Source organism: Culex pipiens, chromosome 1 (genome assembly GCF_016801865.2).
Source record: "Culex pipiens pallens isolate TS chromosome 1, TS_CPP_V2, whole genome shotgun sequence".
NCBI lineage: Eukaryota > Metazoa > Arthropoda > Insecta > Diptera > Culicidae > Culex > Culex pipiens.
In genome coordinates this window covers 21,422,433-21,437,092 of record NC_068937.1, presented here as the reverse complement: position 1 = coordinate 21,437,092, position 14,660 = coordinate 21,422,433, and the positions used below count along the sequence as shown (strand labels likewise).

General features: G+C 43.8%; 3 protein-coding genes and 1 pseudogene across 3 annotated transcripts; all 4 read right to left on the bottom strand.

The window, feature by feature from the left end:
• Nucleotides 1–1,540: 1,540 nt before the first annotated feature.
• LOC128092812 (cytoplasmic dynein 1 heavy chain 1-like) lies at nucleotides 1,541–1,795 on the bottom strand (annotated as a pseudogene).
• A 518-nt stretch (nucleotides 1,796–2,313) lies between these two features.
• LOC128093843 (uncharacterized) lies at nucleotides 2,314–3,233 on the bottom strand. The gene has a single exon (XM_052711683.1). The coding sequence runs from the start codon at nucleotides 2,826–2,828 to the stop codon at nucleotides 2,466–2,468; it is 363 nt and encodes a 120-aa protein (XP_052567643.1). The 5' UTR covers nucleotides 2,829–3,233; the 3' UTR covers nucleotides 2,314–2,465.
• Nucleotides 3,234–4,601: 1,368 nt separating this feature from the next.
• Nucleotides 4,602–6,796, bottom strand: LOC120420231 (protein SPT2 homolog). Its single transcript, XM_039583220.2, has 2 exons — nucleotides 6,574–6,796; nucleotides 4,602–6,492 (listed from the first exon to the last, which is right to left on the bottom strand). Exons 1-2 carry the CDS (start codon nucleotides 6,646–6,648, stop codon nucleotides 4,714–4,716), a joined length of 1,854 nt encoding a protein of 617 aa, XP_039439154.1. The 5' UTR covers nucleotides 6,649–6,796; the 3' UTR covers nucleotides 4,602–4,713.
• Nucleotides 6,797–13,004: 6,208 nt separating this feature from the next.
• Nucleotides 13,005–14,522, bottom strand: LOC120420213 (RING finger protein 141-like). The gene is made up of 2 exons (XM_039583201.2): nucleotides 14,209–14,522; nucleotides 13,005–14,139 (listed from the first exon to the last, which is right to left on the bottom strand). The coding sequence occupies exons 1-2, from the start codon at nucleotides 14,364–14,366 to the stop codon at nucleotides 13,407–13,409; spliced, it is 891 nt and encodes a 296-aa protein (XP_039439135.1). The 5' UTR covers nucleotides 14,367–14,522; the 3' UTR covers nucleotides 13,005–13,406.
• Between the last annotated feature and the right edge of the window lie 138 nt (nucleotides 14,523–14,660).

Sequence of the window (14,660 nt, the reverse complement as noted above, 5' to 3'; positions counted from 1 at the left end):
CTTTCTGCCAACGATCTGCTTCGGGGTTGACACCATGTAACATTCAGCGAGAGCAATCAAATTATGCTCTGTTTGTGCACGATCACACAACAACTTTTCACGATCGACAGTACGAAAATCCATTTCGTACAGACTGTTCCGACGAGCACCACACACGATCAGCTCGTTTCCACGGTAAACCTGAGCTTTTCCGCTGTCAAAAACAACTCGCATTCCGGCCTTTTCGATCCGCACAACAGACAACAGATTGTGCCGCAGGTGCGGCGTAAACAAAACGTTCTTCACGGTGCACTCAATCGATCGACCATTCACAAACGCCGTCATCTTCACAGTACCGCAGTGCTCCGCAACAACAGACTGGCCATTCTTGGCCACGGCGATCTCGATCGGCTCCGACAGTCGGCGCAGGTCCGTAAACAGCTGTTTATCCCGCGCCAGGTGATCGGACGCTCCCGAGTCCAGGAACCACTTCACTTGCCGCTGCTTTTTCTGCGGCTCAGCACCGCGCACACCAACAAAACAAACACTGTTGCGCTCGCTCGAGCCAGCAACATTCGCACTCTCACTGTGTTGTTTCTTCTTCGCTGGGCAGTCGACACTTTTGTGGCCTTCCTTCTTGCACGAAAAACAGCGCAACTTCTTTTGCTTTTTCGCGCCGTAAAATGCAGCCATCTCACTCACTCGATCGCCCATGCCTTGCTGCTTTGTTTCCTCGTCCAGCAGCCGGCATTTCACGAACTCCATTGTGAGGTTATCCTCCGCCATGGTTTCGATGGAGGTCACAACCGCCGGAAACGCCGTCCCCAAGCTCAGCAGCAGATGGCAAACTGCATCCAGCTCCTCCATCACAGCACCGGTTCCACGGAACTCCCGGACCAGCCGGTCGAAACGCAGAAAATGATCCGCCAGCCGTCCACTTTCGAATCGCATGCCCACAATTTGGCGTTTCAGGTGCATTCGAGTGGCGATGCTCTTCCGCTGGAACACATCCTGCAGCGTGCACCAGATTTGCTTCGGCGAGACCTTGTCGTGCACATATTCCAGGTGCGAGTCGTGGATCCGCTCGATCAGGAGTCGCCTGCACTTCCGCCGCCGCTTGAGCTCCAGCTCCCGTCGATTCTGCTTCGCCGTCTGGGCCGCCGGGGCATCTTCCGGCTTCACGACGATCTCCGGAATCTCGCCCACGTCACGCTCCACGCAGTCCCAGAGTTCATACTCCTCCAGGAGTACCCGAACTCTCAGCTTCCAGGACGCGTAATTTGTACCGTCGAACAACGCGACATGGTACCGGTCTTCACGGACAACTGCTCCCTCCGACATCGCGAAACTTAACTTGCGAAAAACTACCCGGACTTGAAACGACCTGGGCCCATAACCTCAAGAGGTTTCGGATGGCTTACAGGAGGAACGACAAAACGCGTGCGTACAGTCAAAGCGGTTGAAAAAGACTTTTATTTACATAAACAGAATGTGACAGCTAGAGGAGCACGTCACTCACGACAAGCGCAGTAGCGCAGCAAAAAGAGGGGGGCAGTGGTTGTTATCTCAACAGGTTGAACTCGTCGAAGAAGCCCCAAGCGCCGACCTGACAGAAGCCAACGGCCCATGGCCTGGATGTCGAACGTTTCGTCGCAGTTGAACACGAGAACAAACCGGCTCAGCTGATTTCAAGGGCCTTTACCGATTCCGTTTTACCAGTACTGGCCGGACCGAGAGGTGATCCACAAAGGCGTGCTTCGAGCGCTTGTGTCATTGCGACCCTGTCGACCCTGCACGCCAAGATATTCAAAGCCATAGTAGAACCAGGCGTTGGCCATGTGAATGGTCAGCTGCTGCAGCACTTCCGTTCCGTTCATCGCCGGACCACAGGATCTGCGCCAGCAGCAGGCATGCAATTCTGGACGTAGACATGTTCCGGATCCTGGATCTTGTCATCATTAACGCGCCCAGTTCTAGATCAATCGGAACCGGTCCACGTTCCTGGAACTTCGTCCTCCGGACCTCCGGAACTAGCACTTAGTACAATCATGGCCGGCGGAACAAGGGACAGACTCGAAAGTCAGCACAAAGATGGTCGAACGATGACATAACTGGACGACGGAACAACAATGTTGCCGGTAGAATAAAAAAAAAACAACAGTTCCGGTGGTAACCAGAACTTCAACAAAAAGACGAAACCTGATGCTATTCAAACCACCGAGCCATCTAGGTGCACTCAATCATGCTCACGGACAACAAATCCTGACGGTTCGGTTTTTTTAAGCACGACCCGAAATCCTGACCTTTTGCTTTTCAAACTTTGGTAATTTATTTGTAACTTTCGCTTAATTCAGTGCAATAATTATTTGTTTTCTTTTTTAAATAGATTCATTAAATCCGGAATTGTCACGCGGAACGGCAATCGACTTCGAGGTTCTCTCGGAAAGAGGCAGCACGGATGAGGCTTACCGGGCGGTCGCCAATCTTCAAGTGCCCTTAGAACGACACTGAACGGACATGGCCCTGGAAAATCCCAGAAAGACGCAACACGAAACAGGCACGACACCCTGCAAGTGCCCTCGGAACGACGCTTCACATAAAAGGCTCGGAACGTCACCGGATCTAACACCGGATGGACCAGACTCGGCGAACGGTCGCCGCACTCCAAGTACCTGGAGAACTCGCTGGACAACTCGGTGGAACCGCTGCAGCCGACCGTACTGGATGTTACCAGTGAAAACGAACCCGGTCGGGTCGGTGAGGTCAACAAGTCGCCGGAAGATTGAATATGCACGGAACAGCTGCGCCAAACTAGACTCCCACTCCCGCTCTTCCTTGTTCCGGACCATCGAAAGCAGCAAAAACAGGTGCAGGAAAAATAGTGATTTTACGCATAATTTATTAAAAACAATAAATATGATTTGATTAATAAAATGCAACAACGCAAAACAACCGGATCAAAATAAGAAATTGTTTCAATCCAAACAAAACCCTGATGACAGATGACGGGAAAAGAAGAAGAAGAACCTCAAAAAGAGCTTGATGCGCGTCCGATTTTTCACCTCTACGTCGTTCTTACATCGCCCCCGCACGTAGGCCTCTTGCGATGTTCGAACAACCTTGACAGGTTGACGTTTCGGGTGCAAAATACCTTGATTCGGGTCTGATGCGTGTCTCAAAATCAGACCCGCATCGGCCCCTGTAGGTCTGATCGTCGCTCTGATGATCAGACCCGATCGGCCCCGTATTTCTTACTGGGCATGTAAACAGTGCACTCCATTCTAACCTCCAAATCGAGTCGGCGTAAAACCTAATTTTGTTTCCGACAAATCCTCGAGAAATTTCGTGAGTACAACGTGCCCACACATCACATCTGCATCGATTTCCTTCGGGGGAATCTTGACGGACGAGCGTGAGGTGATCGAAAGGTGGAAGCAGCACTTCGACGACGGGGAAAACTACGTCAGTTCGGGGATTAGGGAAGTTGAGGATGCCATCAAGAAGCTGGAGAACAACAAGGCAGCTGGTTTGGATGGTATCGGAATCGAACTCATCAGGCGACCTGTCTGCACCAACTGATAGTCAAAATCTGGGACACAGAACAGCTACGGGAGGATTGGAAAGAGGGAGTAATAGGCCCGATCTATCCAGGTTTTTAAGCGAAGATGGCGTTCGAATGGTGAACGCCCGAAATGTCAAAATCGCGCAGTAGCACCAACATTAGAAAAAAATGTGGCTGTCATGCCATGGCACACTTGTTCCGTAATGTTGGTACCACTGCGTGATTTGACATTTCGGGCGTTCACTATTCGAACGCCATCTGCGCTTAAAAACCTCGATAAACAAGGGGGACAAGTTGGAATGTGAGAACTCGGCCCACAAATTGTTGTCTCAGATCATTTTCTGTCGTCTGTCGGAACGAGTAAAGGATGTTGTTAAGCCGTACCAAGCCGGATTCGTAGAGGGGAGATCGACGATGTACCAAATATTTTATTTACGTCAAATTCTCCAAAAATGTCGATAGAACCAGATTTCAAAGCCGCGTACGATCAGAATGGTGAAATCAACGATTAACGGATCTAGGAGCCGGTTAATGTCGGGAAAGAGCCCTTCCTTCATGGTGCCAAATATCAGACTTTCCGTGCGTAACATTTGTCTAAAATAACCTAGCGTGACGTCACGAACAACCTCTTCCTCCCTCTTCCCCTTGTCACATTTTATCACGCCTTGGTTCTGAATAACGTTTGATGCAAAAGTTCTTTAGGGAGAGAGCTTGTCGGTTCAGCTGAGGTACCTCGCGCACGCACTGCACACACAACAGGGAAAATTAGTAATTTTTACTTTCTCTTTTTCTCAATTTTTCAAACTACAAAAACCACTTTTTATCCAATGGAAAACTGTTTATCCTCAATATATAATTTTATTTTTCGTCTTTTTACTACATTTCAAGCAATCATTGCTAGCAACTACATTTGTTTCGCACAATTATTTTACGCTTTTTTGTGTGTGTTTTTCGTGTCAACTTGTTTCGCAAAAGGACTCGCCCGGCACTTTTTCTTCGCTTTGCACTTGAGTTTTTGATATTGTTTAATATATATGTAAAAAAAGAGTAAATTTGCGTGTTATCAATATAGTAATAATGCATAAGAAGGCAAATATTTAGTAAATTAAAATAAATAAACCGTAATAAAATAAATTCCAAAAAAGAAAAACAAAAATCTTTAACCTCCCCCCTCACTTCCTCTTACCACCACTCCCTTTGGCCGCCGCCTTCTTCTTCGCGAGCGCCTTCTGCCGCTTCTCCTCCTCCTCGAGCCGCATATCCTCGAGGTCCTCCTGCAGGCCAATCTTCTTGCTGATGTACTCCTCGCGCTGGACCTGCGCAAAGTTGGACTCCATCGTGCGGTCGTCAAAGTCCTCGTCCCGGTAGCGGCTCTTGTCGTAGCCGAAGATGGCCCGAATGTGGGACGAGATGTCCTCCTCGGCGCCCTCGTCGTCGATAAAGTCGTCCATCTCGGAGTCGTACTCGGAGTCCGAGTCCTCGATGACGGGGCGGCGCTTCTTGAACTGGGAGGAGGAAGAGGAGGATGGGGGAGGTCCAGGTCGTTTGCGCTGGACGTCCGGTGGGGGGAATTGGCGCGTCCGTTGGACGTCCGCCGGGGGGAATGGTCGAGATTTGGGTTGGCCGTTGGAGGCGGGTGGGGCCACTTTGGCGGATGACGACGACGATGTCGAGGGTTTGCCGGAAGTGGCGCTTGAGATTGGCTTCTTGGCGGCGCTTGAAGAGGGCGTCGGGGTGGGTTTCGAGGGCGTTGAAGAGGTTGGCTTCTTGGAGGTGAGGGCCGCTTCCAGCTTGCTTCGGGCGGGGTCAACGGGTTTCGAGGGAGCGCTGGAACGTCGCTCTTCCGGTTTTGAAGATGAAGCTGAAGTCGGTGGCTTGAGCGCGGGTTTGCTGGTGGAAGTGACCGTGGCAGCTGGTTTGTCCGTGCCGGAGTTGAGCTTCGGAATGCGGCCGTTCGGGGCCATCACGTTGACGGGTTTGGCCGCGCCAGTTGAGGTCGCGGACGGCGCCGGTGGCGCCTTCCCGGACTTCATCGCGTCATACCTTGCCAACTTGATCTGTTTCTCCTTCTCCGACAGCTTCGGATCGTTCCGTATCCGGTCCCGGATCTTCTTCTCCTCCAAGTAAGCCATCCGCTCCTCGTACTCTTTCTTCTCCTTCTTGGTCATCAACCGTTCCGGTTCCTTCTTCTTCTTCTCCAACGTATCCAGCGGCGTCTCCAGCTTGACCGGTTCCATCTGCTTCTGCTCGGCCAGCTTGAGCAGCGTGGCGAAATCCGGCGGAGGAGGTCCCTGCGGCCTTTTCACCTTCTTCTTCGCGGCTTCCTCTTTCGCCTTTGCTTCCGCTTCCTTCTTCCGCTCCTCCTCCGGATCGTACCGATCCGGACCCACAACCTTCTTGCTACTTCCGGCCGTCTCCTCCCTCGTACTCCCCTCCCCCCCAGTCCCATCCTTCCTCTTCCTCGTCCTCGGAGCATTCTCCTCCTCCTGAACCCGGTTCAACGCGTCTTTCACACGCGCCTTCGCCTTTTGCATCTCCTCCTTCGACATGGTCCGCTTCTCCCCGTCCTTGAACTTCTTCTCCTCCGGCGTCGCCTTGTACTTGTCCATCAGCTGCTGGTAGATCGCGGACGCCACGTTCGACGTGTACCCGTAATCGTCCTCGTCCGGCTGTTCCGGGCCCTGCAGCGTCACGGCCGTGTCCTGCGTGTCGATCGCGTCGTCCAGCACCGACTTGTTCGCCGACCGGATCACCTTCAGCATCTTCTCGATCTTCCGCTTGGCCTTCGGGTCACGCTTCGCGTTCAGCTCCTCCCGCTTCCGGCGGGCCTCCTCCTCCTTCTGGCGCTCCTCCTGCTCCCGCTTGGCCAGAAACTTCTGGATGTTCGCCGACAGCTTCTTGTCCTTGGACTCCTTCTTGGGCGGCGCAAACTTGGCCGGGTAGTAGCGGGACTGCCGAAAAAATCAAAGACGATTAACATATGTTGGCCGGAAGTTCCCGCAGGGAACCAACAAAGAAGAAGCAACCCTTACCTCAGCCTTGGGTTCGCTGTTGGTCGAGGAGGCCGCATTGCGCTGAGCTACGCTCAGCAGCTTGCCAAAGTCCATGGTGGAACGTCGATTCCACACAGATTCCTACGCGAAATTAGTGTTTTTCCTCGGATTCAGACGGAAAAACGAAGAGCCATAACGAGAAAGAGGACGATTGCCACTGAACGAAGTTTTTCTTTTTTTTTCGTTGGTGTGGAATGTGACAGCTGTCTGGCGTGTACGGATGCGCTGACAGCATCGAGTTTTGATGGTGTGCGTGTCGGGTGGAGTGCGTTCGCGGAGTGGTTTGTTGACAAGACAGATAGGGTGATCGGCTGTTGGAATGTTCTGGAAGGTGAAGGAAAGGAAAGATTTTTTTTCGTGCGACTTAAATTTTAAAACGTTTTAAAAAATTTACAATCGATCATCACCATTATCAAATTACATTAAAAAATCCTAAATAATACTTACATTTTTAACCTTAATATAAAAAGGCAAAAAAAAAATAACATTAAAAAGTAATGACAAAACCTAGGACAAAACCCTAGTATGAATGTCATTAAATTAACTGGCAGAAAATTAAAACCAAAAATAAAAAAAAATACAGAAATTTTGTTTAAATAAATTTCACGGCGTGTTTTCTGGGCAACCTTAAGGAGAAAAAATAGTCATCACCTTGTGAGTAAATGACTCATGAAACACATCATTTGATAAGTTTTCTGAACTGTTAGTATAAAGTTTGCAATAAATAATAAAGGAATTTAAAACCAAAAAACTTAAAATAGAGATATCAGCTCTTTTTTCGCATGTTCAAAAATGGAAGGGGTCGTACCGCCTCTCCGTCACGAGATTTCAAAAACGGACCTCGTATTCGTGATCAGGGACAAAAGTTACCCCTTAGGACAAAATTTCACGCTAATCGAAGAGGGGTCGGGGCAACTGCTGTGTGAGTTGGCGTAGAATTAGCCATATCAATTCTGTTCGACTTTTCAAGATTGTAGACAGTAATATTATCAAGAAAGAAAAACAATAACAAATTTGTCATTGATTATTTACTAGGATGTAACAAAAATGACTTTTTGGCGGGCATTCAAGGGTTTGTTCCGGTGGGCATACTAAGCCCAAATCCAAAATATGAGCTTTATAGGACGTAACAGGAGCTGGCGCTCCGCCCTTCAATTTTAAATGGGATTTAACCCGTAAAAAATGATTTTTTCAAAAATGTCACTTTTTAAGGCGTTTTGGCCACCAATGCGTTTACCAAAAACTTCACTGGCGTGTAGGCCAGATCCTTGCGCATCTTTTGGTATACATAACATTGACATTTGGAGCACCCTGGAGCTCGGTATAGGCCTTCAAAGTTTGGCATTTTTTCGAAAAATCGGCCCCGGCAAAATCAAATGGCGTCTACACTGAAAGCCCGACCATGGTAGTTTTAAGAAAATTTGCTAAAAATGCTGCTTATTAAATTAACTGTGGCTTTTTGGTGAAAGTAAACGCAAATATGGTAAAATGTACCATGCTTCCACAAAATTGCATGGTAGCAAATACGAATTCATTATCATTCTCTCCATAATCGAGGGTTAAAATTACCATACCCTCGACCATACCGCTCTCGACATAGTGAAACTGACTGCGTTAATCAGTCAATCCAAGCACGGAATGTTTTTAGCAAAAATACGTCGGTGCGTGTTCTCAATTTAACCCTACAATATGGTAGCAACTACCATGGTTGGGTTTTCAGTGTAGGGCGTCGCGAGGCGCGACGCATATCTTTTTTGCCGGGACCGATTTTTCGAAAAAATGCCAAACTTGGAGCACCCTGGAGCTCGGTATAGGCCTTCACTATACCGAGCTCCAGGGTGCTCCAAATGTCAATGTTATGTATACCAAAAGATGCGCAAGGATCTGGCCTACACGCCAGTGATGTTTTTGGTAAACGCATTGGTGGCCAAAATGCCTTAAAAAGTGACATTTTTGAAAAAAAAACATTTTTTACGGGTTAAATCCCATTTAAAATTGAAGGGCGGAGTGCCAGCTCCTGTTACGTCCTATAAAGCTCATATTTTGGATTTGGGCTTAGTATGCCCACCGGAACAAACCCTTGAATGCCCGCCAAAAAGTCATTTTTGTTACACTTCATTATTTACTAAATATTGATAAATAATCATTTTTTTTTTATCCAAAAAAGAAAATTACAGGTGATCTTTGTGAAATTAAAGCTTATGGATAGGGCTAGTGATTTTTCACGGCTTAAAAATTGAAATTTCGCTGCCTGCCAATTACAAGACCTGGGAATTTCACGGCAATTTCACGGTACTCGTAAATCTGCTTGAAATAAATGATATAAAACCATGTATTTTTTTTATTTTCAACATGCTTGTCTTGTGGTTTGCTTCAATCCAAAAGTCAAATTTTCAAACAGTGAGGAGCCGATGTCACGGTACGCGGCTTCCGTGAAATCGCGAAATGTAACTAGCCCTACTTATGGTATTGAAACCTCGAATCGTTTTTCTGATCGATTTGGAGTGCTGGGCAAAGTTTTAGGTAATGAGGGGTCAAAGTTTTAGGTAATTTAGGGGTCTATTAAGAAAATTTTCATTTTTTAAATTGACTTCTTTTGATTAAAATCAATGTCCCAAACCCGCATTTATTTTATTTTTTTTAGTTTTTTTTATTTGTTTAAGGGGACAAAAAACGCATCTCTTTAGTCATCGAAACGGCCAAAAATGTTGCCGCCGAGTCATGATATTTTTTAAAAGAAAATGTAATTTTGATCTAGCTCATAAAAAAATAATACGCCCTTTTAAAATGTTAGTAAATTATCCTGTATGTAATTGTTTTATCGGCTGTATCTCAGCAACTAGAGTTTTCAATTTTTCCTGAACGAAACATTTTGAGAATTTTCTGAACATTTTGAACATTTTTTTACAGATGATCACTCATGGGCATCATATTTAAATATCGAAAAACTGCAATTTTTCACATAAAATCAATCTTTATGTTTCGATATCTTGAACACGGTCACTTTATGAAATTTTATTTTCGATTGCAAATTCGACTTTATATCAAAAACTGATGTAAAAAAAATTGTGTTCTGTAAGGTTTCTTTTTTTTTACAAAGAAAAATCATGGCTCATAAGTTTTTGGTTTTTGTCCCTTAAAACATATAAAAAAAATTCAGAAAAATTGATATTTTTTTTTAAATTGGCATTTTTTTGCGTTCTTTTTTTCTAAATGTTCCTCATCAGTACCAACAACTTTTTCCAAGGCACCAAATCGATCAGAAAATGACTTTGAAAGAGACAGAATTTCAAATATTTACGTTTAATTTTTCATCAACAGATGCCCACATTTTACGGAGACTTTTATGGCAAAAATGCTTCTTTGGGCATTGTTGACCCAAAAAGTTTCAGCCAAATAATAAAATATATATCATATTCATTTCCGGGATCCAAGGTGCATTACTGATACATAAAGTTTTCTAATAGAGTCAAAGAGAGAAAAAAAGTTATTTGTATCTTAACGGGTCGCAGACTGGAGTTCGTCATGTATGTGAGATGAAATGAAAAAAGTCAGTACGCGTTGTTTTGCATGAATTCTCGCATTTTTTTTACAAGATGCCATAATTTTCACACTGAGTACGAGCACAACTTTTCAAATTTGTAAGGAACTTAGCAATGCTTTTGGTTTAATAATGCTGAGAAAATTTCCTATAAGACACATTTGAAAGTGGCGATGACTATTTTTTCCTGATAAGGTTGTTCTAGAAAACACGCCGTGAATTTATATCAAAAATTAAAACAAAATAAAAAACCTCGTACAGAACATTGAAAATTACAAAAAACTAAAACATGGAAAATTCAGAAAACCTAAAATTCAAAAGATAAAAACAAATATAATTCTTAAAGTCAAAATATTCAAAAACTCTGGTTCAAAAATTCTGTTATTTTGACAAAAATAAAAACTAGTACGGTATTTGTCCCTGTTTTGGGCCTAGTACCTATTTTGGATCTACCATAATTAATTCAACGAAATTGTGCATTTCGCCGAACCTGGGCACGAATCTGTCACTAGAGTTATCTAAGCCCGATCTCACGCACACTAGCTTACCATTTGTTTTTGCTGGCAACCACAAATTTCAACCTAAAAATCCATCGTGTACGTACACGCAATACATGCGCACGTCTTGAGAATGATGCCGGTTGCACAATCCGATTGCAAAAACAATCACTAAACTGCCACCAAATTAATAAAATAACTGATTAAAGTTGCTTCGCCCATATCGGAGAGCTTGGATATATTTACGAAACATGGGCTGAACCGTACGTCAAAAAAGTTCGCAACGTGCTTCGAGATTTCAACCAATCAGACGGTAGGTCGAACATATGCACATTGAAGGTCGGATCCTAGAAGCAATAGACCGACGACCCTGCAATAGACCCAAAATAGAGACAAAAAATGTTTTAGGTTTTTGGAACATATACAGCGATACCTACATGATATTTTTTTTTATCAAAAATGTGATTACGTACGAGCATTATCATTAAAAAAAACAACTTGTACATCAAATTAAAATTGTACTCTGCTTAGTAGGCTTAAAATAGGGACAAGATACCCTATTCAAAATTTAAAAAAATCAAAACATGCAAAATTAGAATTTTCTAATATTTTAAATTACTTATTTTTCAGGCCGTTTCAAATATTTTTTGAAGTTTATGTCCCTCGACTCAGACCAAAGTCGAGGGGGGAGGGGCAAAAAAATAAAAAAGTTTAAAAATTGATTTTACGAGCCATGGTTTTAACATTTGAATGAAAAAAGTGTTAAAAGATGCGTTAAACACCGAAAATTTATTTTTTAGCAAAAAAATTGAGGTGCTGTACATTGGAATTTCACAAAAATTAAAAATATGTTTAATCGAGCCCAAACATGCTATATATGATTATCAATGCAGAAAAAGTTTTTTTTTATATTTTTTTGTCCCCTGATTTTTCGGACCAATTTTTAAGGGGGAGCGACATAAACTTAAAAAAAAAATGCAACGGCCTCTCTATTTCAAAACATAATATTGCTTATTGCGAGATAAAATCACGTTTCTCCATCGCTGTGAATGACAGGAGATTATTGCCGCCTAACTACCGCAGTGTAAAAATCAGCATGTTGAACTGAAATTATGCATTGATTTGTCTGTCAACTTGGTTTGTTTTGAATATTTTCCAAAAAGTCAGCTGAAAACTCAAGGCAACCTTTGACAACTGCCAGAAATTTGTTCTGCGGTTGTCATGCGGCTGTCATGCGACCATTATCTTGCGGTCGTACCACCGCGCGTGAACTCTAATTATTAACGCCCGTGATAATATCTAGTATAATATTAAAATTAAGAAAGTTCAGAACATCATAAATTCAAATATTTAATAATTCTACAAGGTACAATTGGAAATTTCTAAGAAATTATAGATTACAAAAAGTGAAAATATGTTCACATATATTTTTTAAGGATTTTTTTCTAACTTGAAATATGATTTCAAAAATGTCTGACTTAAGGTGGCATTTAAGAATTTTTCAATTAAAACATTTAAGGATTTAATAATTTCAGAGTAAAAATTTAAGAATTTAATTGTTTAACAATTGGTTTCTGAAATTAAGCTTAAATTTATGGAATTTTTGTTGGCAATGAAAAAGCTTATTTGAGAACTTTAGAATTGGGTACTAAAGCCCTATGACAATTTTTATGTACAACGGTATAAAACACGATTAAAAACCATTTCTGATCAATTTTTTTTCATTTTAATCCAAATTTTTTTTTTTTTGACAAGACAACATTTTTTCGATGAATCAACTATGGTCCCCTTGGAACGAGCTGTCAAGTAGGAGCTTTTCTGTCAAGAAGGACCGCGAGGTTAATTTTTCAAAATTGATTCAAAAATCCATTTTAAACTCTTTGTGGTCGTACAAAGGGTCATTGTACTCAGAAAAATAAGCTTTATCGCTGTAAACAATAATATCAGCAATCTAAGCTTCATTTTAGGACCCAATTTTGCAATTTTAGAATTTTTGAATTTTAGAATTTTAGAATTTTAAAAGAATTTTAGAATTTTAAAATTTTAGAATTTCAGAATTTTAGAATTTTAGAATTTTAGAATTTTAGAATTTTGAAATTTTAAAATTTTAGAATTTTAAAATTTTAGAATTTTAGAATTTTAGAAATTTAGAATTTTAGAATTTTAGAATTATAGAATTTTAGAACTTTAGAACTTTAGAATTTTAGAATTTAAGAATTTTACAATTTTACAATTTTGGAATTTTTATTTTGTTGGTTGGTTGCGGAAGATTTTTTTAGTTTTGTTGGTTGTTGTTGAAATATGTAAGATTATTCCTTTTCTAAATCGTGGACATCGATAATAAGTTATTACGTATGACAAAACAAAACATATTTCTTTTAGGCAAATATTTATTTCAAAGTATGTTCAAATATATGTACTAATAGGTGACATTACAATATCATAACGGTAGGCGTAATATATTTAATGGAATATAATAGTCATAACATTTATTACAGATGTTTGTATTCTTACCAGCTAACATGTTTGTTTGCTTGCTGCTACCAATCTGGCCCAAACTGCGAGGAATCATCTATTAAAAATCCATAAGTACCACACAATAGAATAAAACTCATCCTCACAGCTTCCGGTGCTCAAACAACAATTTTAGAAACGACCTTTTTTTTCAGCCATCCTTTGTCAAAATTCTTATTTCTACCAACTAATTTTCCTCCCAAACAGCGCATCAACGGGATGATCTAGAGATCGTTTTATCTGACCCTACAAACCGCGGCCTACTTATCCACGGACAGCTTCATCAGCGTGGCGCAAATCTCCTCGCTGATTTCCTCCGCCTCCGGCATCTCCGACAGCACCCAGGTGTCGTCGGTGCTGGCCAGCTCCTCGTCGCAGATGGGACACTTTTTCTGGTGGATGTTCCACTGCTCGATGCAGGGTGTGCAGTAGCTGTGCGCGCACGGCAGCGACACTTCCGGTTTCCGCTCCAGACAGATGCAGCACTCGTTGCAGTCCGGTTCGGCGGCGCCCGAGAGGTCGGAAAAGCTGGAGCCGCCGACCGATCCGCCCGAGGCGATGTTGTTGACGTGTTCCATCAGGATCGATGCGGTCGGGTTGGGTGGGAACAGGGGGAAGGGGGGTTGGGGTGAGCTTTGGGACGTGGGACTAGCGCCCAGGTCGGGCTTGTCGAAGGAGCCGGCACAGCTGGAGGCGCCACTGTTGGGACCACCGGTGGAGGTGGTCGTCGACGAGTGGGTCGGGCTGTTGGTGGCGCTGCGGATGCGTTGCGTTTCGACGGTGACCATCGCGTGCAGGTTGGTTTGGAAGGTGCGGAACACCTGGAGGAATTGCTTGAGGTTGAGCAGCTTGTAGCACTCGATCTTCTTGGTGGACGGGTCGATCTTGACGCAGGCGATGCGCACCGTGCCCTTCCAGAGGACGCTGCTGTCGGTGCCGCGCTTGACGGCGAACACGAGCTGCTTTCCGCTGGGGTCGAGGCATTTGCGCGACCTGTGGGGCGGGTGAAATTTGGTTAAATATTGTGCCTATTTGGGCCTAATGACGTGGGACTACACTCACAGGCTGTTCAAATCGGCGAGACACTTCTGGAAGTCCTCGTAGCTGAGGCTGCCGATTTCCGAGAAGATCTGGGCCTGCTTTTTGATCTCGAACTGCAGCGAGTCGACCGTGTCGCACGGCAGGATCTTCTGCGGAAGGCTGCTAACCTGCTGGCCCATCGCGACAAAGGTTAGGCGACCGCGATAACGCGGTGGCGTTCTCGACGATGACTAATTTGCCAACAGACTGATAGCAGGAAAAATTCTCAGCGTGATTGGTGGTTTCGGATTACCTGCTACGTATTAGACGAAGGTCGGCCTTAAACTTCAAAACTTGTTTGGGTTTTTTTGTTTTTGTTGCTGGTTTGAGTTCATTTATTTGCAGTATTGTCTTCCCGGAGTCAATTTCTATGCAAATGAATCATATTTTTGAAAGAAAAGTCGGTTTACTTTGAAAGTTTAGCCCAAACCGGA

What these genes read in the sequence shown, in the direction of transcription:
- LOC120420231 (XM_039583220.2), bottom strand. Translation starts at nt 6,648, where the DNA reads ATGGACTTTGGCAAGCTGCTGAGCGTAGCTCAGCGCAATGCGGCCTCC. An exon ending in ACAGCGAACCCAAGGCTGAG is followed by an intron (nt 6,493 to 6,573) that starts GTAAGGGTTGCT and finishes TTTTTTCGGCAG; the next exon opens with TCCCGCTACTACCCGGCCAA.
- LOC128093843 (XM_052711683.1), bottom strand. Translation starts at nt 2,828, where the DNA reads ATGGTCCGGAACAAGGAAGAGCGGGAGTGGGAGTCTAGTTTGGCGCAG.
- LOC120420213 (XM_039583201.2), bottom strand. Translation starts at nt 14,366, where the DNA reads ATGGGCCAGCAGGTTAGCAGCCTTCCGCAGAAGATCCTGCCGTGCGAC. An exon ending in CTCGCCGATTTGAACAGCCT is followed by an intron (nt 14,140 to 14,208) that starts GTGAGTGTAGTC and finishes CCCGCCCCACAG; the next exon opens with GTCGCGCAAATGCCTCGACC.